The sequence below is a fragment of the Corvus hawaiiensis genome, chromosome Z (assembly GCF_020740725.1).
Source record: "Corvus hawaiiensis isolate bCorHaw1 chromosome Z, bCorHaw1.pri.cur, whole genome shotgun sequence".
Classification (NCBI taxonomy): Eukaryota; Metazoa; Chordata; class Aves; order Passeriformes; family Corvidae; genus Corvus; species Corvus hawaiiensis.
Genome location: NC_063255.1, coordinates 64,974,449 through 64,998,504, shown reverse-complemented (window position 1 = coordinate 64,998,504; position 24,056 = coordinate 64,974,449). Strand labels below are relative to the sequence as shown.

At 37.9% G+C, this 24,056-nt stretch overlaps 1 protein-coding gene across 7 annotated transcripts in view; it reads left to right on the top strand.

The window, feature by feature from the left end:
- KDM4C (lysine demethylase 4C) overlaps nt 1-24,056 on the top strand; it is a 320,050-nt gene that overhangs the window by 114,404 nt on the left and 181,590 nt on the right. For 6 of the 7 annotated variants that reach the window (XM_048290787.1, XM_048290783.1, XM_048290786.1 and 3 more), the window contains exons 9-12: nt 13,673-13,866; nt 17,095-17,333; nt 19,427-19,788; nt 21,670-21,781. In XM_048290787.1, coding sequence (XP_048146744.1) covers nt 13,673-13,866; nt 17,095-17,333; nt 19,427-19,788; nt 21,670-21,781 — 907 coding nt within the window. Of the gene's footprint in view, nt 1-5,918; nt 6,110-13,672; nt 13,867-17,094; nt 17,334-19,426; nt 19,789-21,669; nt 21,782-24,056 lie in introns of those variants that run through there. The other variant, XM_048290788.1, reaches the window with a different exon arrangement.

Below are 24,056 nucleotides of genomic sequence, written 5' to 3'. Positions count from 1 at the left end.
ACCAAAAAACATGGCAAGGAGTTCTGGTACCCTAGTAAATGGTTTTCAGTTTCTTACATAATGATGAGCCTGCATGCCCCACACTGAGCTCCTCAGATCAGTTTCGTATGCATTCTTACCTATTGTAACACTTGCTGATACTTAGTTTGCCTCTCATTCTCTTTTATAAGCTGATGAATATATAAACAAGTTAAATAGACTTTTCTGATATTGCTGCAGAGTTAGTGTGTTTTGTTTTTACTGTTCTCTGAAAAATTTAAGTGCAGTAAAACACAGTGAAGTAATGTTTATTTTCCCAGTCCTGGGGCATGGTAAATTATCTGAGATAAGAGGAATGCTGGTCATCATCTTGTGTCAAGACTCATTTATACATTTAGCTTGCCATCCAAGAACTGCATTTTTCATCCATATTTTATAGGAGGTAATCAGTGATAACTTCATCATAGCTGTTGTTAGAAGTGTACAGGGTCCACTAGTTGGTCTTGCCTTATTTTGACAGGTTAATTCTGCACAACTGAGTACACCTAGGAGGTGGCAGAGAAAAAATTATCTTCTGCTTCCATTTTCTTCAGGGTACTGAAGGCCAGTGATGGTGATGAAATATATGGACAATTGCCCAGTCTAAGCCCACTGCCACAGTGAAAAAGTTTAATTTCATGCTTAAATGGAATTTAACGAAATGCAGTGCATTTCACTGTGTGTCCATTGTGTCCTGTTCTGTCACTAGGCTCCATCAAGGGGAGTCAAGCTCCCTCTTCTTTACTCCCTGCATCTGGTGTTTACAAACAGTTATGAGATCCTCATGCACCTTCTCTTCTCCAGGCTGAACCATCCCAGCTCTGTCAGCTTTTTCTCAAAGGGGACAGACTCCAGTTCCTTCACCGTGTTTGTGGCCCTTCCCTGGGCTCTCGCCAGTAGCTCCTCATGTCTCCTGGGCTGGAGAGCCCAGAGTTGGGCACAGCACTCCAGGTGTGGCCTCACCAGGCAGGGGAGAGGGCTGTCTTGCTGGCAGCACACCCAGTGCCCCCCAGGAGGCTCTTGGCCTTTTGGCCGCAGGACACACCACCAGTGCCATTCGCAGGTTGATGTCCCCAGGCCCTTCCCTGCCAAGCTGAGATGGCTCCCACAGGAATGCAGCTCCGGGGCCTCACTGGCTGTGGGGACTCTCTGCCAGCAGGGCTGGGGACCCATGTGGGATGTGGGACAAGAGTCTGTGGGGCTGCCCCAACACTGCAAGAGGGGACTGTTGCAGAGCTTGTGGAAATGTTCAAACCTGGTGCTGGTGTATCTGGGGAAAGGATTCAAAGTGGGGGACTGGGATGGGCCCAGTAAGACTGGGAGGTGGAGAGGGGTGAGAAGCCCATGTTTTGGCCCACAGCAGAGATATGCTTGGCTTGCATGGCAGTTTGCTTCCTGGGTGGCTCCCGAAGCCCCGGGATGCTTGGAGTTTAGAGCTTTGCTCTCCAAAAAACGCCAAGCTGAGGTGTGCAGGTCAGCAGATGGTCCCCAGCAGTATCTTTTGTGAAGCCTGAATCCAGCCCTCTCCTGCCTTCCAGCCATGGCCGTGGGGTTTGGGGCTGGAGGAGTTGGGCTGCTGCTGTACAGACGTGTCAGAGGAAGGCTCAGAGGGCTCTGACAGGGGGATGACCGAATTCATTTGGGTGTGGAGGCACCAGGAGGGAGAGGGTTGTCAGCATGGCCTGTATCTGTGGACTTGGCTTTGCTTCAGGTCAGGCATCCTGGCTGATGGCCACAGGGCTTGGACAGCCATGCTCTGGTGCTTGGAGAGGGAAGGCTTGGGGAGTAAGAGTGAAAGGGGCTCTGTCGCAGCATTTATAGAAAGTTCACAGCACATTCCAGACATTCTGCCCTTTTGTTTTCCTACATTGATGAGACACTGCTGGAAAGCATTGCCTGCAGTGGCTTTCTTTGATTTTGAGATAATCATGCTCTGAAAAGCTTCTGGATCTTTGTTCAGTGTCCACAAAGCCAGTGATTTTCCAGCACCAGCACAACGAAGTGGAGAACCCCAGCCAGCAACTAAGTTCCGTGCAGCCACTTGCCGCCCCCTGTAGCATCAAAATTTTGTAGCATCAAAATTGGAAAGACAAGATTAAACCTTGGGTTTAAGAACACTTTAATAATTTAAAAAATAACAATACTATTATGACTAATAATAATAGTATTGAAAAAGAGAGGCAGAGATAAAGTAACACCTCCCCCTAATTAGTGTGTTCACATGCAATATACCAAGTGGTTTTGAGAGACGCGCACTCTGGAAAGCTGTTGGATATTCATTCCAAGTGCGTGAAGGCCGCAGGCCGCGCTCCCAGAGGATGGCAGGTCCCCCGGCAGGGCCGGTCGAGCGCAGCCTATCAGGCAGAGGTGTCAGAGGTCCTCGGATCTCTCCCTCGGCCCTCCGCCGGCGGCCCCCTTCTCCCGGCAGCGGGATCGCTGCGGGGCCGGGGGCGCAGCTGGTAGCGCCAGTGCGGGGATGTGCCGCGCACCCTGGGCGCGGCCGCGGCGCTCTGCCGGCAGCCGGCCGGGCCGAGCACGTACTCCTGGTAGTCGTCGTCCGCCCGGACCGCGTGCAGGATGCGGCCGAAGCGCTGGCGGCAGAGCGGGCAGGCGGCGCGCACGGCAGCCCACTGCCGGATGCAGCCGAAGCAGAAGGTGTGCAGGCAGGTGTCCACGTGGGCCGCGTCGTCCACGTCGTCCAGGCAGATGGGGCACAGCCCGGCCGCCGTGGCGGAGCCGCTGTCCTGCAGAGCCTCCTCGGCACCGGGCGCCATGTGCTGCCGAGAGACGGGCGGAGTGCCGGAGCTTCTCTGGCGCCAGGAACCGGGCAGCAGAGGGGGCCCCAGGGCACGGAGGGGAGACAGGGGCCTCCCGAAGGGTCTCAATGCGGGGCACAGAGGGGAGAGGAGACAGGGGCCTCCCGAAGGGTCTCCTTGTGGGGCAGGGAGGGGAGACAGGGGCCTCCCGAAGGTCTCCGTGCAGGTGACTGGAAAGTGGCCGACCGGCCCCTCAGCTGCCTCCAGCAGGTGCCTCCCCCCCTCCGCTCCCCGCAGGCACGCTGCCCCCCATTGCAGGAGAAACCCCCCTTCCACACTGCTCCCGCCCGGGCAGTGGGACTCAGCTGGCACAGGGTACCTGCAGGAGGCGGTCGGGGAAGGAGGAAGTGGCTGGGAGCCCTCAGTGGTGCCGTGGGGCACTGCCGGTGCAGGGCCAGGGTCCTGCTGAAGCCCTCACACTGGGCCAAGTGTGCAGGTTCAGGAGCCTGTGGCACTCGGCCTGGTGAGCGCGACAAACATCCCAGAGGGGGAAAGCGCCCGCTCCACAGCTGTCAGACGTCTTTTGGTGGCCTTAAACCCCCCAGTTTGTCCTGTGGTGTGTCTGGTGCTGCTGTGCCTTCTCCAGGGAGAACTGTCCGAGCTCTCTCAGCTTTCCCTCATAGGACAGACACTCCAGTTCCTTCACCGTGTTTGTGGCCCTTCCCTGGGCTCTCGCCAGTAGCTCCTCATGTCTCCTGGGCTGGAGAGCCCAGAGCTGGGCACAGCACTCCAGGTGTGGCCTCACCAGGCAGGGGAGAGGACGGGATCCCTCCCTGTCCGCCTGGCAGCGCTCCCAGTGACCCTGGCGGGGCACTGGGGCAGTCACTGCTGGCCCGTGTTCTTCCTGGGCCTTTCTGGCCAAGCCACTGTTGGTTCATGGGGTTATTCCTCCCCAGGTGCAGTGTTTGGAGTCTCCTTTGTTACTGCATGAGGTTCCTGTTGGCCCCTTTCTCCAGCCATTTAAATAAAATCGTTAAAAGAAAATTAGTTTTGGAAAACACAAGTGATGAGGCAATAGTAAGAATGTCTAGGTTAAAAGGTACAATGAAGGGGGAAATACTATCTTTTCCTTCAAGGGAGACCAGAGGAAAGAAGAACAGGAATGTAGAACTTAATTTTCATTCTTCTCAAAGGCAGAATGGTGAAGGAGTTTGAGATTCAGTCATATTCTCTGCAGGGTGAAACAAAGCAATTGTTCTCTAGTATATTTTATATAGATAAGTATATATATATAAATATATACATATTGAAAATGCAATCTTTTGATGAGTGAGACTCTCTTCACTAAGAAAGTTGTGCATTTTGTGTTAAGAAGTACCACAATTTGTCCATCTAAATGTAAATCCTGTTTGAGACAAGGCATTTTTAACCTACTAACTAACTGGTGATAAAGGTTGTTTCCTGTGTCCTGCAGAACTTTACATTGAGGCAGCAAATTTGTCTTAGCTCATTTAAAATTAAAGCACATCTTTTGCAATAAAGATCTAATGTTAAAGATTGTAGGACTCCAGGTAGCATGCAGCACTACAGTAGCTTGGTGACAGTTAATAATAAGGATGATTTAAATACATTTTCATGAAAGCTTTATGAGAGGAACTCAGGGTGAGTGATTTAAAAAAAACCTATTTGACAAAAAGGAGGGAAGGGAAAAGCCTGCATTGTTAATATAATTTTTCCTTTGTTTCTTTCTTTGCTTGAGTGAAAAGAAATTCTGTTGCTTTGAATGGTCTGTCATTTTTTTTCATTAGAGTTTAAATTGAATGCAGTCTCTATTTACATTGAGCTTTTCTGTTTGTCTATCATATTTGTTGGTTGGAAACTCATATTTTTTAGGAATGAGTTCAATTTTCCATGACTGGTGGCAGATGTTTCTCTAGGATCTTCAGTGACAATGATGTATTTGTTGATAACCCAGGGCTTGCTAAAAGGGACTTCGCTTCCCATCAGTGTGTCTGGTTTTTTGTTCGAGAGCTTTAGTCAACAGAAACGTACTCTATTTCTTCCAAAAATGTCTAGGGGTAGTTTCACTCTGTTTTGAATGCATACTTCATTCAATGAATTTTTGTTTGGTTTAGTTACTCTTTTCTCTGTGTGGTAGGTGAAATACATAATGCTGTGGTTTCACTTCTTTGATTCCTATTTTCGCAGTTTGTATATTTGAGCAGCTTTAATAGTTGAACCTAGTGTTCCCAGATAGTAGCCATTATGTTTTGTTGTGAGTAGATTTCATTCTTAAATGTTGTTACTGTTTTTGTGCTCAGCTTGCCACGTCACTACCCTGATAGGAACATTTGAGGAGTTTAGTTCATAGGCCTACAAGATGGCTTATAGCAAGAGTGTGTCTGTGTCTTCACTGGAAAAATGGGGTTTACAAGCAGTTTTTATTTATTGGAGGAAAAAGTTGTACAGGATTCTGCAGTTTCTGTCTTACTGATATTTTGTGCTACTTTCTCTTCCTCTACTACCTTCTCAAACCTGGACAACCTGTGTTACAAAGTCTCTCTTCCCAATGTCTCAAAACAGCCTCAACACAGCACTGTTCTCAGCCACATGGTGTACTTAACACTGACAGAAACTCTTGCTTTTTCTTTGCATTGTTCCTGGCAGGTTTGCCTCTTTTTTGTTGAGGGCTGGAGCTATGGGATTTTTGAGTGTGGTTTGGTTTGTTTTTCTGGTTTTTTTTTTTTTTTTTTATTTTGTGTGTGTGTGTGTTTTTGTTGTGGTTTGTTGTTGTTTTTGTTTCGTTTAAATTTTGTTGTTTAGGGTTTTTTTTGATATCGCAGTACTTTTTTGCTTACTTAGTTTAGATATAAATAGAATGTAATGTTATGTAGAACATGACATAGCTAGTTTCTTTCCTTTCCATCTTTGGTTAAGGGGTAAGCTACATAAATAGCTGCAAATTATTAAAAATTTTTGATGTTTTATTACCTTTTAAAATACATTGTAGGACCCCATAATTTTTTTTACTAACGTTTTTCTGCTCTTGTTTTTCTTACTTTTTAATAGAATTTGAATGGTGGGAGAGTCTTGAAAAAAAATATTTTAAGAACAGAAAAAATGATTGCTTTTTCCTCTCTTCAGTCTAGAGATCAGGATTTACATCTGGAGCAGGAAGCTGAAGGTCGAATATATTCCAGTGTCAGTGCTGACGGTGGCTTGCCTTGTGACCGTAAATAAGCCTTTCTTTAGTCTGGTTTCTTCTGTGTTATGACGAAGAAACACAAATATTTGCAAAGCATTCTGAAATTCTTGGAAGGAAGTTTTTTAAAACTACACCTTTTTTCATTATTTATTGGAAGGTATATAGGTTTTCTAAATATTTTTCTACTTTGCTGAGCAAAAGTACAAATGAGGTGCCTTAAACTTGACGGAAGAGTCATTTTGGTCAAAAAAAAATTTCAGTAGATTGAAAATCTAGAATAATTCTGTCTGGTCTTAATTTTTGTAGTCTTATCATCTGTGAATTTTCAGTTATGAATAATGCTTACCAGTTCAAGCAGTGAGATTATTGATGTATAAAGAAAACTGGTTAATTCATCCTGCTGTTTGACTCAGGATTTACAGAAGCTACAAGATATACATGAGTGATGAATTTTGGGCATCTAAGTCCTGAAAAAAATTAGCCAAGCTTTTGCAAGAATGTATCATATGCGTTAGAGAAACTTAATGGATGTGATGGAGTTTTACATGCTTCACATGAGACTTAGCTGGGAATTTAATTTCATTCTTTTCTTTCCCTCAGACAGAAGTCATTATGTATTGTGATTTACCATTGATAATATTAATTTGCTGGCTTTAGCATCCGTTAATACAATGAACTAGGTGCTAAAAGGCGAAACCTGAGAAAAATGTGAAATGAAATTTTAGAACACTTTCCAAATACTTAGAGAAAAATATTTTCTGAACTTGAAAAATAATTTATAGTTTTATTAATATAGGGACAAGTCACTACTCCATTTTCTGTCATGTGTTTAAGACAACAGTGAGGAATGCCCAACAGTTCTAAGGTTTATACAATAATAGTGTTTCAGTTTTCAGCGTGATCGGTCTGTCAACATTACCATATGTAAATGCAACCATAGTTTTTAATAGTGGCAACTAGACTTGGAGCTCTCTAAAAATTTGCGTTGCGTGGGAAAAAAATTCCATATACTCATCTGGTTATATTGCCATTAATCTTCAATTATTGTTAAACCCAAACCTGAATTTAAAATTGACTTCTGAAAGTCCCGACAATAATTTGAGTTGCTATGTCACACTAACTGGAGATATTAGGGTACACAGACTAATTGTGCCAGAAAATGGCCTTAAATAATCCAGTAGAGCAACAGTTTATTTTAACTAATAAATAGCTATCCAAAAAAAAAAAAAAAAAAAAAAAGTCCTATTTCTCAGCCCATTTACTTATACGAAGTGTGTGTCTTCCCCTTTAATCTGCAATATGTCAAGTTCTAATTTGAGGTTTTCCCCAGGTGGTATGTTTAGATTACAATTTTAAAATTGATATCCTATTGATTTTCTTTTGATTTCTTGAGAGTAGAGAAGGAATAGGTATTCTGTTACATTGTCTTCTTACCCTACAATATGTTACATCTCTCTCTTGGCTGTAATTAGTGAGCTAAGAATAATGCAGTTTATCAGAATTACTGTACTTGGGTCATTTGTGAATTTCTTTTTTATGTTTGATGATAGTAAACTTTCTGTTAGTAAGTCCATGATGATGAATGTAATGTTTGTATGAGCAAGATAAGTGACATGGTGATGTGTCAGTTTTAGGTATTGCACAACTACAAATTATTGTTTATAATTATATATATACGTTTAAATATATATACACAGATGTAATTGCACAGACTGTTTTCTTACTTTTAGGAGCTATTAAAGAATTGGTTAATTCTGGTCTGCTGCAGCTAGAGATTAATTTCTTCAAAATAAATTCTAATTTCACATGTTCAGAATCATTCCATTTTAAAATACAAGAATTGGTAGGCAGTTCAAGACATGGAAGAGAAGCTGTCATTTTATGGATCTGAGAAAGTGAAGTCCAAAGGTACTAAGAAAGGAAAGAACAGAGAGCTAAGAGAAGGACACAAAGCAGAGAGGTAAAGGCTCTTTCTTTTGTACAGGCATCAGGGGTGGACAGAGAAGTGAATGTGAGCGAAGGAGGAGAAGGAGTCAGGCTAGAAATACAGACTGAAATCGGACTGAAGAAAAAAACTTGGATAGCTAGTGGCTTAATCTTTCAAGTAGTAAGAGTAGTGCTGTTAAAGATACCAGTGAAGGATAAAGAGGAAGAAGGGTTGTGAGGTGGAATATTTAAGAAAATATGAGGTTCCTTTAGTTGTGTCTTGTCACACTGTTACTGTTGTCCAGCTTTTGAAGGAATGGGAGTAAAATGACCACATTTTTGCAATGGCAGCTGATGCTGATAGAATAAATTCTACATAACACAAACAATCTTTTTTTGTAGGAATGTGTAGGTGGCATTATGTGTAAGTGTAAAATAAATTAGAAATAGGAATTAAGGAAAAAAGGCACTATTTTGTATTTAATATCGAACCATTTAAAAAATATTTCCGACTGTTTGCTTATGCATATATGAATACAAATAATGAATTTAGTAGGAATTTTTTTCTGTAATATAAAAAGGACCTTAAAGAGTGGTGTTTTGCATTTGTGTTTCTGTTATGTGTGACTGGATGTGTCAGGGGAGTGTAGTGTCCTTGATTTACCAAAGGGAAAGCTTGCTTTCTCAATTCTCGTACAGATGGCTAACTGCTACCAAAGTTGCAACACTGCTTACAAGTTGCAAGAAGGTTAGTGTGAAAATATATTACAGCCTGATTCTGTAGCAAAGAACAGTTACTGTTACCAAGATTTATTAAATCCTGTCCACCTAGTAAACAGTACCTATCAAGCACTTCTACAGGTAGTCCACAGGAAGCAGTTCCAGTCACAGCATCTTTAAAATGTTTTCTGTCGAAATGCATTTTTTACATTGTTTGGACATGGTTCATTTAAAGTATTGCAAGAGCGGGATATAGTGCATGAAATAATCTATTGTGTGTAGTTGAAGCTGGTAAGAAGAATCTAAAGTATTTAAAATGTTTGTCTGCAATACACACACCATTGCCGCTGTTCTCTAAAGAAAGCTTTAGTCATTATAATCAGTTAGGAAGGAGTATCACTGAAAAATAGCTTGATTAAATAATTTTAGGACATGCTTTGTGGATTGAGACTTACAGAATGTAAAGAAAGTTATCAGCCTTATGCTTGCCTCATCCTGCTAATTTATTGCTTTTGTAACTGTTTTGTAAAAATCCTTTCTCTTTTTACAAAGAAGAGAACTTTCCATGGTTTCCTGTGACTGGTAGGCTCCACATGATGTTCCACAGGTGTGTAGTTTACCTACATTGTGCAGTTGCAATGTGAATTAGGTGATGCTTTCTTTCTGAAATGATTATGTGATTATGTAAGTGAAGGAAAAAAAGATAGCCTAATGAAGTACTACTATTCTTCAAATTAAAACGCTGGAAGGCTTTAAACTAAAATAGGCTCCAGATATAATGAAAATCCCATTTTAGTTAACAAAATCCAATACTTAGTGCAAAATGTTCAAAATCCTTAGACATTTTAAGCTTTGTGTGTTAAATATTTTAACACACTAAGTAGTATAACAGCTAATGTTTTGGTGGAGAAGGCTCTTTTGTGAACAAAGACATCCGTTCTTATCTTACAAGGTACATCAGAGGTATACTTCATTGAACTAAAATATAAAAATGCAGATCACAAAGACTTGACTCTGGACATACATTTCGATGCTTAAAACTGTGGCACTAAGAAATACTACTCCGGTACTACTAATCAAATAATAATAAACCATCTATTTGCTTTCTGTTGCAGCAAAATATGATATACTCTACAGATGGAGTATTTTTATGTTAGTTTTAAAAATCCAGTAATTCATGTTATGAAAGAGCTTTTCATCGTTAATATTAAATATTAACGATGAAAGGCTAGAAAGACCCATAAGTCGTGCACTTGGCTCCTAATGAAATAAAATGTTTTATAATGACTGTTCTTAGGTACTTCAGGTATTTTAGAATGTGCTTAAGTTTGTGTCTAATATGTATAAGTCTAGAAGTTTGTTGTATATTCCTTATTATTTTCCTGCATCAGAGTCCAAAATGCAAAAAAAAAAGGAATTATTTATTTTTTTTAAACTATAAAATATTTATTCTCTTTTCCATTCACAAACAGCATGTGTTTGAAAAAATTCTTTTGGCTGTGTTTGTTTCTCCTAGGTGATTTTCTCATATCACAAATATATCTCACATATATTTATGCCAATTAGTTAAAGCTGCTAAAACTTTTTTCTTCCAATTCATTCTGTAAAGGTTTGCCCTTACTAATAAATTTTAGTTGAACTGCTTACCTTCAAGCTGTATATTTATGGCAGGATAAATAATAATCACAGTAGTGGTATCACCGATGATGTTAATAATAAGAATTTAATAGTAAGAATTTTCTTAAGTATTCTGCTTCTCATCCTAGCCTTTGATTGAAAAGTATCAAACTAATTCTATTGCATATAGAAAATGATTGTTTCCAGTACAAAGGCTGTGACGTTTATTGATGGCAACATCAGCTGCCTTTTACATGGTAGTCCAACTGCTTTGATTTTGCATTTACTTTAAAAAATATCACAAGTTTTTAAAAAAAAAAAAAAGAAATCGCTATGAGTACTTTAGTAGACAGGAACATGCCAGTTTTGCGTTGTCCTGAGAGCCTTCTTCAACAGCAGGACATTTAGTTTTATTTTAGACAGAATGTTTCCGTCACTTTTTCAAGTTGGGAGCAGTAAGCGACATAACTGCCAGCTACAAGCCAGTCAAAAGAGAAATGAATTAAAACCAGTAAAACCATCACCACCACCCCACCACCACCACCAAGAAGAATGAAAGATCGTCCAGATTATTTATCAGAGCAACAGTTTTTGTGTTTGTGGTGTTTTTTTTTTTTTCTTGAATCATTCAAGGAAATAGGAGTAGAAATTATTTTCAGAACATACCTGCTCATGTTGTCTGATATGATACTTCCAAGTATTTCTACCCTTCAGTGCCGAGAAGCCTGTCTTCTGTTTTTTCAGGCAGTGATAGTTTTGAGCATGATGTTACTCCATTACTTTTTACTCAAAAGTGTGTTTTAAAAGTTTTAAAACTTAAAAAAAAATTTTCTCTATTTCTAATACCTGCCTGGGTTTGTTAATTCTTTTGCAGTAGTTCTATTAAAATGAAGTGTAAACTGATCGAAAATTACTGAAGACAGAAATTGTGTCCCATTTAGATGTGATATATTTTGTCTTTTAGTATCTTATTATCATTCCATCACAGAATACATTTTATTTCTTCATGTATTTTCTTCCTTAATGCATCAATGCTTACTTAAGTAATTATTTTCTCTCAAGGCACTGGCAGTCTTGGTGTTTAACAGCAAAATTTTGTCTTTAACTATAATTTCTTATTGGTCTGTTGCAACAGGGCTTAAATGTGAAAACATTTTGTGCATTGAAGGGAGAGAAAAATCCACTGTTGCTTGTGTTTATGTTACAAATTTCAATTTTAAAATTTAAAAATATTACTGTGGACTTCTGTGCATGTTTCCAGTATACAGAAGTGTCTTCATTGCTTTTTTTTTACTGTTCTTTGTGATCAGTCAAGGATTCTCTGAATGAAACATACTATTTCAAATATGTTTGAGTTTTTTTCAGAGTGTATATATAAGTGTGTATATGCATATTGTTTGAAAAGGGAGCATTCAGACGTATTTTGGATAAAAACTATAATTAAAGGCAGCTGCATAAAATTACAATTTCTGTGTTGAATTTTTTTTCCTTCTTTCCATTCCATCCTCCATTAGATGGCAGTGTTGTGAGTGTGCAGCATATCAATGTTGACATATTGAAAGGAAAGCAAGCATTTTTAACACATCTCAGATGCTTTTTCATTATGTATCTTATGAATTTCAAGAGGAAGAAGGGTGAACTAGAAATGATAGATGGAAATAGTAGATAAAGAAATTTGCATTCACTTCACAGAAACCTGGCTAGTAGGAAAGTTGCATTCAGTCCTTTGTGTGTTTCAACTTGTTTAAAAAAATGTAATAAAACTAGTTGTAGTAAACCATGAAGCCAGGCCATGCATTTACCAGGTTTTTCGATACATTTCTTCTTACCTGAAACAAAGTACTGTCTCAGTTCTGTGCTTTAGCGGAGTTATTTAGCTATAGCAAAGTTCTTCCAAAGTTTTTTAATGTAAGACTATGTTTTAGCCAATCAATTTGCTTTCAATTTGAAAAAAATTTGCTAAGGTTTTTGTGGCAAGGTTTTAGTAGTGTAGGGTTGCTTCAGGAGTTGCTAATGTCAGAACAGATCACGAGTCCACGTACTGGACAGAGCCAAATGCAACTGACTCCAAAATGAACCTACTGCTGCATGAAGCTGAGCCTGTCAGCGACTCTGGTGGCATTCATATGATAGTGAATTTGGAATGAATAAAAATCACTCTGCAGCAGCTGTGGGAGAAAGGAGTGAGGAATATATGAAAGAAACATCCCTGCAGACAGCAGTCAGGAGTGAAGTAAAGCCTTAAAAAATGGGTGTGAGGGAAGGGTTTTAGTTTTTTTCACATTTCTCAGTCATAATCTCTTATTAATTGGCATTAAATTAATAGAATTTCCTCAAGAGAAGTCAAAGATGGTAATTCGTCAGTGATCTGCCTGTCCTTATCTCAACCCGTGACATTTTTCATCTTATTTTCTCCCCCTGTCTTGCTGAGGAAGGGAAATGGGAGAACAAGTTTATGGACACCTGGCAGTCAACCAGGGTTAACCCACTATGATAGTTTATCTGCTGTCGACATATTGATTTACTTAATATAGTCTCCTACTGTTAAGTATTTTTGAGTATTGAGCACAATGACTTTAGTCTAAAAATTTACTCAGCATCTACAGTATTTCAAGTGGAGGCTCCTTTGCATTTTCATGACTATTAAGATTCTATTCAAATACGTCTAAAATATTCCACTCAGATGCATAAGAAAAACAATGCAAAAATTCTTTAGGGAATTAAAATCAGGGGTTAGATTTAAGTTGATGAGGAAAGTACTACATGAGATTTTAGGGTCTGCACTGTACAGTGGATCGGATTACGTGGATATAACACACCCTTCCAGACCTTAGACATAATACTCCCCTCTCTTGCTTCCTTTTTACTCTTTGTAGAAAAAAAAATGGGCAAAACTATAACTTGATGTGGTACTTCTATGCATTTATGTTTTGAAGAGTTGGGTGCTGGGACTGTAAATGCCTGTAAAGACCTTTGGGTGAACAGGATACTATATGAGCTATTTTTGTAAGTAAAATTGTGATGTCACTGCCTCTGGACAGTCTCTGGATGTGCAGTCTCAGGAGTCTGCAGTCTCTGGAGTGTGCAGTCTCTGGATTCAGCATGGCAGTTTGCTTAAAATTATCAAAACCAGCTAATAGAGCGGAAAGAAATGCTATAGTTTCTTTTTGGTTTTAACCCTTAGGAGTTAATGAAACAATGTAGTGTCCTTAAGTACTTTTGGGAATCCTATTGTGACACATTTGTTCAGATAGTGTTTTCTCTTGAGTAATCCTTTCCTCTTGAAAATTGAGGACAATGGAAAGAGGAATATATTGATTAAAGTAGAATTGGATTTTACATGTGGAAATTTCTGTTCTGGACTTTTAAAACTGCAAACTGTGGCATATTCCAGTACTTATCACTTACAAATTCCTTTCTTGTCTTGCAGTGCACTTGTAGGAGAGACATGGTGTCAATATCCATGGATGTCTTTGTGAGGAAGTTTCAACCAGACAGATACCAGCTGTGGAAACAGGGCAAGGATTTATATACCATTGATCATACAAAACCAACTCCTGAGTCAACGCCTGAAGTAAAGATCTGGCTGCAGAGAAGAAGGAAAATACAGAACGTTCCCCAGAGGTATTTATGTTTCTTTACTGTCTATTTAATTGTCTTTAATAGGATGGCAATGTCCTTTTTGTTTCCTTTTGGCCACTTCCTCTAATGCTGTCTTAGTTTTGGCCACAACAGATTTTATTTTCTCATAGTAGCAGTGAGGGGGTGGGGCTTGGAGCTGCGTGGGTGTGCCTACATTGTTCTCTATCACACACGGGTCACTGCCGGGGCACAGAAGTAAGGGATTCTCGTTTCTGAGAAGGGAGGGAGTGTGATGTGTGCCAGGGCCTGGGGGCCATAATGTCCTTTTGTTTTGGAAAGCCTCATGGCTCCGGGTTGGGTTGATTGGACTCAATGAGCATTTTGTGTGTAGTCACCTGCTTATATAAACTGTTGTTATTAGTATTGTTGCTGTTTCTGTTAATTTTCTTATTTCATTGCTGTTTTCAGTAAATTGCTATCTCAACCCATAATCTCTGTCTTCTCTCTCTCTGTGTCTCTGTCTCTCACTGGAGGGGCTGGAGGGACTGGAGGGAGAGGAATGGCTGCATGAATTTTAACTTCCAACTGGGCTTAAGCCATGTCACATGTTTTGTTTTACTTCACTTTTATTAGACGAAAATGTTTTTTCTGTTTTCTGTATTAAGATGGACTTGGACACAAGGCAGTCTTTTTTTTTAGAGTGATTGTGAAAAATTAATTTAACTTATAAGTTGTGTGTAGCTAAAGTTAATGGTTATGGAGAACAACAAAATGCATTCAAGTGTTGCATTTAAAATCTTTCTTTAGTAAAAGTTATTCCAGTAAAATTTTCAAGGTGTGGATGCTTGCCATTGTTTCTAGTGATCACTGCAACCAAAAAACAAGGGAGAAGACTCCTAAGAGCTGAGGTAAAGGTTAAACAGGAAAATCTTATCAAAAAGCTGTGACAGAATCCCTCCAGCTGTTTGAAGTCTCTAGTAACAGTCTTACCGCTCACTTCCTATTTAACTTTAAGGAGATGCCACTGCCTATTTGTTGTGCTCTCGCAGTGCTACAGCCAAAACCTGTCTTTGTCTGCCACAGGTCAGTGGCAGATGATAACAAGGTCTAAGTCTCAGTTGGTGGTGCTCACACCACTAAGAAAATTAAGAGGATAAAGTTTCTCAGCTTGTCACTGAAACTGTAAAAGCTTTGACCTATTAAAGCAGTTCTGTAGCTATTTTCTTGAGATGCATTATGGTTTTTGTTTGCATTGCACAAACATTTTTTGTACAGTTGTGCTTTCCTGTCTTACTTAACAGGATCTTTATGGATTTTCTTCTTCATTATCTAAAAAAAGATCTACTTAATTTCTAGCCAGAGGTGGGCAGTTCTTTTGGTATCTACTTACTTGTGTAGTGCAGTTTTTTGAGTTTGAGATAATACTGATTTTTTTAAGATCTTTTTCCTTCTTCAAATAATTTTATGGTGTAGTTGCTTTTAAAACTTGGTCTTAAACTAAACTTCCTCATTTTCTTTGTAAGTTAATGTATTTTTTGAGGAAAGGATAGGAAAGTCAACTTGTAAAGTAAAAGACCAACTGGCACTGTAGTGGAATATTGTTACTGAAAATAGAACACCGAGTTTGTTCTGGGTAAGGGTAGTTTGTGAGGTAGAATCACTTCTTGAAGACAACCAGTGAAGCAGCTGAACAGCCAGTTTATAAGTACATGTATAATACTAACCTGGACTCACAGAGAGAGTAATTCTGTTGTTTAACTAGGTGAATGCCATTTTTCCCTGTAGTGGGTTTCCCTGTATCTGTTGTACAGTGTAAATGCAAATTCCCACTTGTACCAGCAGTAATTAATTTTGTAGTACCCTTATGGGTAGCTGGTTCTGAGTAAAGCAAAAGATTTTCTAATAATCACATTGCAAGTTTTATTACAGGAACACATGGGCTGATTTATGCACTTTGCTAAGCTAATAAACACTATTCTAGTGATGTTTAAATCTTGAATTGGCTTTTGTTCAGGCATGGTAACAGTGTACATTGCAGAGGATAATATATTTATTCAGCTTCATTTCTAGTGTGATGTGTCAATTGAAATTATCATTTTGATTATGGGAATAATACAAGTTCCAGCAAAGTGAAAATAAAAATACCATCTATGGGAATCTTCATGAATATAGTGACAGGGAGAGCTTAACTCTGACATTGATGGCTGAAATACGTTGCTGCTAAATAACATCTAATGAGTGCATGTAAATAGTAATGATACTTTCTGTTATTTACTATGTGAACTGATGGTTGTCTCATACTTTGGCAAGTTTTCTGGAAATTACTATTTTATAAAGAGTGTGTTGAAAGATGTACATTTGTAGACACAGAATAAAATTTAGAGGGTAGCAAAATGTGTTTCTGGAGATGTGTAGAATCTAAGATGCAAGACCTTTGCAAAACTCACTTAAAACTTTGTAAAATTCACCTGTGATAGTAGTGCTTTTATCTCTAATGTAGTACGAGCTTTGAAACCTGCTGTATAATAACTTTAAAATCTCCTCTTGTGTCACATAGTTAATTTGAAACTGGACTAATTTCCTATTGTGTTTATTCTGAGCACATAAATTATGAACCTATGTCTTATGGGTTTGCCATTTCTCCTGCCTTAAGCTTTCCCTTATACTTCTGAGGGTGCAAAAACTTACGCTGAATCTTTAATTTCAACTTTATTTTTTTTAACACAGATTAATTATATATATTGCTTGATATTGTAGCCTTTCAAAATATTTTGTGATCATAATTTTTACCTTTTTCAGATGCTTGTTGGTTGTGTTAAAACTCATTTGAAAACTTCCAAACAGATCAGCTTTTATGTGGTTATTCAGATTAGTGTTTAATTAGCATGAGGGTTTGGAAATATCCTGATTTTACTGCTACTGAAAGAGTTTCGTCTTCATTACTCTTGTAAAAGTAGTTCTTTTTTGGGTTCAAAATAATGATTTATTAAAAAGCCTGTTTGGGTGCTAGTTAAGAAATAATTACTTAAAGACTGTTTTACTTTCAGAGTTTAACAAATTTGCTATAGAATGGTGATAAAAGATTAGAAGGTTAAATCCAATCAATTGTTAATCTATCACTTAATAAATTGTAGCACTATCTCAACACAAAAAGATGAAAAATTGTCAGTTTTTTACCACTTTAAGCAGGTGAAAGGGACATATATTGGTAGATGTTTTATCTTATCCAAGACAGACTTTCTACTCTGACAGCAGTATCTCCTATAACAGCTTCCAGCACACCAGATCTCGATCTAAAAGGCTTAAAACTCCAGAGGACAAGAGAATATCTGCTATGGTAGCTGATGCAGAAATCATAGTGACTGAAGCAGCTACTGATGGCTTCAAGGTCAGTGAACAACCTGAAAAAAAAATGAGAGTGGTAAACACAGGAGTGCCTTCTGGGGAAGAAGAAAACAGTAGTAGAATGCATCTGGATCAACATTTATTGGATCATGTCAAGGTTGCAGGTGAGATAAGCACTTTCACATGTAAGTCGTAGCTTGTTTATACTCTAATGCCACAAATTAGTGGATGTTAAACTGAAGTATTTAGAGTACGAAAATACTTGCATAGAGAGTTATTTATGCAGAGAAGATTGATATTCAGTAAGAAAGAGAAAAGACCAAAGCTAATACTCTGAGTTGAGAGTGATACCACCAAACTCTTTTAATTAAGTGTTTTTTAAAGGAGCAAAAAGAATGAGGTTTTGTAAATTTTATTTCTTCAGTGGACTCATATGTGTTAAAGTAAAATGTCTTTGATATGGAAATAATGCAGAATGTGTTAACACTACTCAAACAGTACAGAATGTATATGCTTGCGAGTATGCTACATGTATTTACATGATGCAAATTAGGAGTGTTCTATACCTATATTTTTGTTCTATACACAAACATGCTCTATTTTGAGACACCAGATTTCATTTCCTCTGGAGCTGTCTGACAGTGCAAGTTATAAAGTTCTTGTCAAGGCAAAGTTTTTTTTTTCCTGCCACAACCATTTTTTGCTAATAGAGTTGGTCTATTCTGGACTTAATTTATTCTATTTCACATTCCATTGTAGTTCCAATATAGTTCCCCATTCCTGTTCATGAGGCAAAGTGCAATTTTAACTTCAAGTTTAGAAGCAGTGCCATTTTGTTCTACGTTCCTACTGAAAATTTACTTTCAAATTGCATATAGAAAGTATTTTCATTATTGTGAATATTAGTGGTTATGTTTAGGCTTATTTGGAGGTGATCACCACCATGATCGATTCACATAAAGATAACAAGATGCTGCAATATGGAAGGTTAAAAATTCCTCTGCACGAGTTATCTGGTGCTCTATTAAAGCATTTCCAGGTCTGTTTTAATAATATATTTTTTTAAAGGTGCTATTGCTTTACATCTTCCCACAACTTTTGATAGAAGTTTCGAATGTTCATGACCACAGAGAAAGTAGTACTTAGTTATCACCCATTCTGTGTTTATTGTCAAGGGAAGGAAAAGTAGAGGAGAGTGGAGAGCTGCCCTCTCTCCTTTGTCCTCTTAAAGGGTGGTACCTGGACCTTTGTAGGAAAAAGGATGTTTTTAGATATGATAGAAGTTCCAGTACTCATGTTGAAGAAGGTAGTTTGTTTTGCATTGCCTCTGGCTAGTATGTCCATTATACTCAGCTGAGGCAGTGCTGTTTGTGCCCAGAGATTACATTTTAGTATTGTCTTTGTATTACTAAATCCATTATTCATTTTACATGAAAAGGAAAGTTTTCAGAAAAAACAAGTTCAAGTAATCTTTGTAAAGAAAGAATGGCAAGGGACTTAACAGAAACTATTTTCCTTAATATCATGGAGGTGCTGCTGAATCAGAATTCACTGCAGTATGTGCTAGAGTTCTTCAGGAATATGTTTTTTTAGTGACCTCTCTAGCCCATTGTTCTGTCTTTCCAATGCATGCATCAGCAGAGGAAGAATTTTTGTAAAGTAAAATTCACACAATTTCACTCTTCAATATTACTAGAATATATAATTATGCTAATTTTTAAAAAATAAAATTATGCTAATTGCTTTTCATTTTTAGACTGATGCTGTTGTTTTAAAAATATTCTTGGTATCTATTTGAAATATGTCTTTGTAATTATAAACCATTAATCTTTGTCTATTTTCATTTGTAAACAGGCATAATAGGTATAAAATGCAGGGTATCAGGTTTAATATACCAGCCTTTTATATTTTTTTCCATTGACTCAAAGTGCATATGGGCAATATGAGTAAAGACTAAGGAAACTACATGAATATTGATTATTTTGAATTAAATGAAGACCTGTTGTAATTCAAATGCAAAATACTGATTAAATGATCAAAACTATATTTTGTACTCCAGACTCAAACCATTTACATTTAATTTATTCGTTGATAAAACCTATGCTCCACATTTGTGCATGCCCTTCCACCAAATGCTTTTCTGTATGATTTCTAAATGAGGAACCATGCTTTGAATTTGAATAATTTAGATTGCTGTGAAATTCAATATAGTAATGTAAAGTGGGATTTATTAACAAATCATGTTCTTGATTTGTAGGAAACATCCCTTCAGACTCAATTTTGAGTCCTGTTCCTGTACTAGAGAAAACAAAAATGGGAGATGAGGACAAGATAGATTCCAGTCATTCTTCCTTTACATTTGAAGATTCTGTGGCCAGCAACCCTGCTTTTGATAGCTGCAGAAAAGAAGAGAATTTGAAACCTCAGAATCAATATGTTTCATCCATACCATACCATAAAGCAGAGGGACAAACTTCTGAAGCAGAAAATCTAGATAGAGATGAAAGTGTCTCCACAGAGGGTGATACCAGCAATGTGGAAAGTTCTGGAAGTGGTTTGGAACATGGAGAAGGGCCCATTGTAAAAAAGGATGAAGAAGACAGCATGGAAACATCTTGTGTATGTGTAGCAAATTACATCATAATAGTAATATATTCTTGATTTAATGAAATATGAATGAGCATTTTTCTAATGAGACCTGATATCCATATTAAAGCCTTTAAGAATATGCATGCTTTTAATCAGATGATAATTTGAACATGTTTTGAAGTGTTCCGACAAGAGTGGCAATTTTGATCCGAAGGCAGACTGGTTTTGGAGTTAGCTTATTGACATATTTTTCCCTTTAATTTTATATGTCTAGTAATTTCACTTTATATTTGTGAATCTGAAGTGTCAGCAACTATTCTCAAAGCTATTCCCACATTCGCTTCTTGTCAAAATGAGCAAGGCTGTGAGCTTCACCTACGTGCTATTGGATTTTGGAAATGAACTAAAATATGGAAAGGAAGCACTTGAAGGAAAAGATCCCAATATTGAAAGATATATATATTTTCAATTTTTAAATAGTAGGTTTTAATAATGTTTTCTCTTTGGGCCACCTACAAACATATGGCCTTTTCTTTACTCTTCCTATTCTGCTGTGATGTGTGGTCAGCTTTGACTTTGGGATGCAAAATGAAAAATTAAGCTGTGGTGGTTGTCACAATAGTCTTCTGAGTGGTGAGTTAAATCTCAGTTTGGCAGAGAGAAAGCAGGAAATCTACTGCCAAGTTGCCAGACTTCATGGGGAATATATTTTAGAAGCCAAACTAAAAGTCATGCTGACCCCTTCCACATACATGAGCTGTGCTCTAATGATTTTTTTCAGTGTTGTGAGTTTTAATAATCTTGGCTCCAGCCTTTCCACTGTAATAAGGAGCAGTACAAACATCTCAGTGTTTTAATTAACATGTATTAGAGATTATATTTATCTTTTCCTGTGCCTTTCATCCATTTATATATTAGGTTTCAGATTTTCTGCAGTATTATTACAGACTCTTTCTTTCCCTTTTAAGTGAAGAAATGTACTGTACAAATGCAATTTAAAAAGCCTGACAGTTCCCTTTTTACTTAATTGCTAACCTGTCCTGTGCATTAATCATGTCTTCTGTCCTCTGCTTATCATGGTAAATACAATGTTTTGTAATTCACTTCAAGGGGCATGTGTATAACTTGCTAGGTTGGATTCAGGGTCTTGAGGCACAGAGTGCTGTGGTCCATAAGAATTGTGTGAAACTCAATCCTTCCCACACCTCTACCACTGTCCTTGCCCTTCCTCTGGTCCTGAACCTCCAGACACCATCAGTAGCTTGTTTACATTGGGATTCTCCCAGTGGTGCTTCAAGACTTAGAAGTGTTGGCCTTAGTTCTTGAAGCTTGAATAACTTTAAGCTGAGTGTACATAGGGGTGTTTGAGGCAGGAAAGAATTTCTTCATATACTAAATCAACATGTTAATCTTATATCAAGACTCTTGGTTTCTTATCTGAACTCCAGATCTTTCTTTATTCCTGAGGAATTTTGGAGTCTTTCACAAATTAAGCCAGTGGGTTTCTGCTTCATTTTTCTAGCCACAGTTAGTGGCTGTTTCGTACTTCAGGTCTGCAGAATTCTTTGGGCTGTTCTTCCTCTCAAACATCACTTCAGCGAAACAGGATTTATGCTCCGTAAGTTGGGAAGGGCTGCAGTAACTACACCTGAAATGATCTGTGTATGACAAGGATTTCACTTTTTAAATTAAAATATATGTTCTTAATTAGAGATGAGTGTTGTATTGGTACACTGAAGGTCCTTCAAGTATACTGTGGTAGTATTTACAGACTTGACATCTGTGCTGGTTTACAGAAGAATAAGTACAGTTTATTAAGAATAAACTGTATAGAAGAATAATACAGTTTTTATTTGTTGTAATTAATTATACAGAATTACATACTAAATTAGTTGTGTTTTTTCCTTTCAGTCAGAGGAAGTTGAAAGAAAGAAAATATCTAAGAGTTGGCGTCATCCACTACATAAACCCCCAGCTAGATCTCCAATGACTTTGGTTAAACAGCAAGCAATTAGTGATGAAGGTGAGTGGACTATTTAATACATTCTTCTGATGATAATTTTATGGTTTTATGAGACCATATATATAGGCATTTAGAGAGTCACTGCCTTGTGCAGACAGGCTAGAAAAATCGAAGAAATGTACCCAACACAGGGATTTCCTTCTCTGAAGTAAATATAAAAAGTAAATCTGCTTTACCCAGAAATCACATATACAGCCACCCAAAGTTCACGAATAAAGATACTTTATTCTATTAAATGTGACTTGTGAAGCTTATGGAAACGTGCATCAAAAGTATAGATCAAAGTGGAATACAAACTCATTCGTTTTTCATATCACTGTACCATTTTTGTTCTGTAAAGCACAAGCTTTTCTGGTGCTGTTTTCCAGAATCTCCTCAGTTAGCAGAACTGGAGATTAGTTCTCACACTCCCTTAGACAGTTTGATATTCTGGAGCTGATGCCATTTCTGTGACTATGAGTCTGATTCCAACATTGTTGCATATTTCACAATTTACCTGCAATTTTTACCTGAATTTTTTTCCCTCTCAGTTACTTCTCATTAACAGTAGCTGTTTCTTACAGCTGCAGATAAATTTTCTTGACTTCAGAGAGCATGCCTGTTAATTGATTTTTCTTCTGGTAACTAAGCAATATTAAACTTTCAGTTGGCAAGTTAGGCATTGTTGAACTGACTGCTGTAAGTTCAATTGACCTCTCATCAGTACCTCTCCCTCCTTGGTAATTGATCTGTGTCTTCTGTCTCAATAGTTTTGGAAAACTATACTCTCTCTTTTAGTTTTGATCTGGGCCACAGCTTTGCCAGGCATGATACTTCAATTAGCTGTTAAGCATCTTTCTGAAAATTAAAGACATCTTAGACCCATGATCTGTATCATATATGAGAATGTTTGGATACCTTGAGGGCTAGACAGAAAATGTTATGGTAATTTACAGGATGATATTAAGTTTAATCTAGTAAAGTAATTAAAGATTTAATATGTGGCAGGTTGCAGTAAAAATGCTCTTTTTTAAATTAGAGATTATATTCCTTTTGCCTACTGATGCTTTTTCAACATTATGGTTGAAACATATTGTGAATTTCCTATTTAAACATGGATTGTGTATGATATAATCTGGCTAGATGATGATATGATGACAGTTTTGAGTCACAGATTTTTCTAATACCAAGATATTTTCCGTCTCTTCCAGTAGTTTGCCAGCTTCCTGGTGTATTAATTTTATGTGAAAGTAGCAACATCCAGACAAGAAGTCGTATACCTTAAAGTCTTTCCTCTTTGCGTGATGATTGTCCTCCTGATACATAAGGATGTATTTTTGTTAGGAAAGTAAGAGCTGTCTTAGAATCAGTAGCCATTAAGAACATGTCTGCTTACTGATAGAAGGAAGTAATTAAGAGTTTTACTGGACATGACAGTTACTGCTATTTCCTAGCTGGAACTGGAATTATTATTATTTTCATGCATCTGTTTCTCGTTGTAATCTAATTTATCAGTTGTTTTTTGTAAGAGCACCAGAAGAGAAACAGTAGCGTTTGGGTGAGCTGAATGTTTATATCCAAGACAAATATTGAAGAACTGCTGAAGGAGGCTGGCAAACTGTAGCCTTAAGTTGCCTGACACATGTGGGTTAGAGAAGTGTGGCTAGATGATTTTCTGATTTCGTTCAAGATTGTGTCAGATACCAGGGAAGTAATCAACATCAATGTGCTGACATCTATGTTTGTCTTTATGAAGGTGCTTCGTCCATATTCCGGAGTTAGTAGAAATGTAATTCAGCATTCATACTTACTCAGTTCTTGTTCTCTCTGTTTTTGAGCAAAAATGATGCTAGCTGAGACTATGGTAGTATAGTCTCTTGGTACAGTAATTTCTGAGTTAATCTATTCTTTTACAAGGGGGATTTATGTATTGTACATTAGTTTATATTTTAATTTTTCTGGGTCCAGTAAAATAATAACTGCAAACAAAATGAAGGAAGAGGATGCAGGCTAGTGCTCTTGTGAAAAGTTAAGAAATTGAGGCTTTATATTTCATCTGCAACTTGTATCACTTTCCACAAGTTGGATAGTCTGTAGCCATTTCTAATACAGATAATATATATTCAGATTAATGTATTTGAAGTTTTTCAGATACTAGGGTTCTATTAAGAAGTTCCTGTGAATAGAGGTGATCAGAGGCTGTTAATGATGTGTAGGCAGGATTCTTTGACACTGTCTGCCGTTTCAGAATCGTAATTTTGGAAATAGAATACTATGGTATTGAACAGCATGCTTA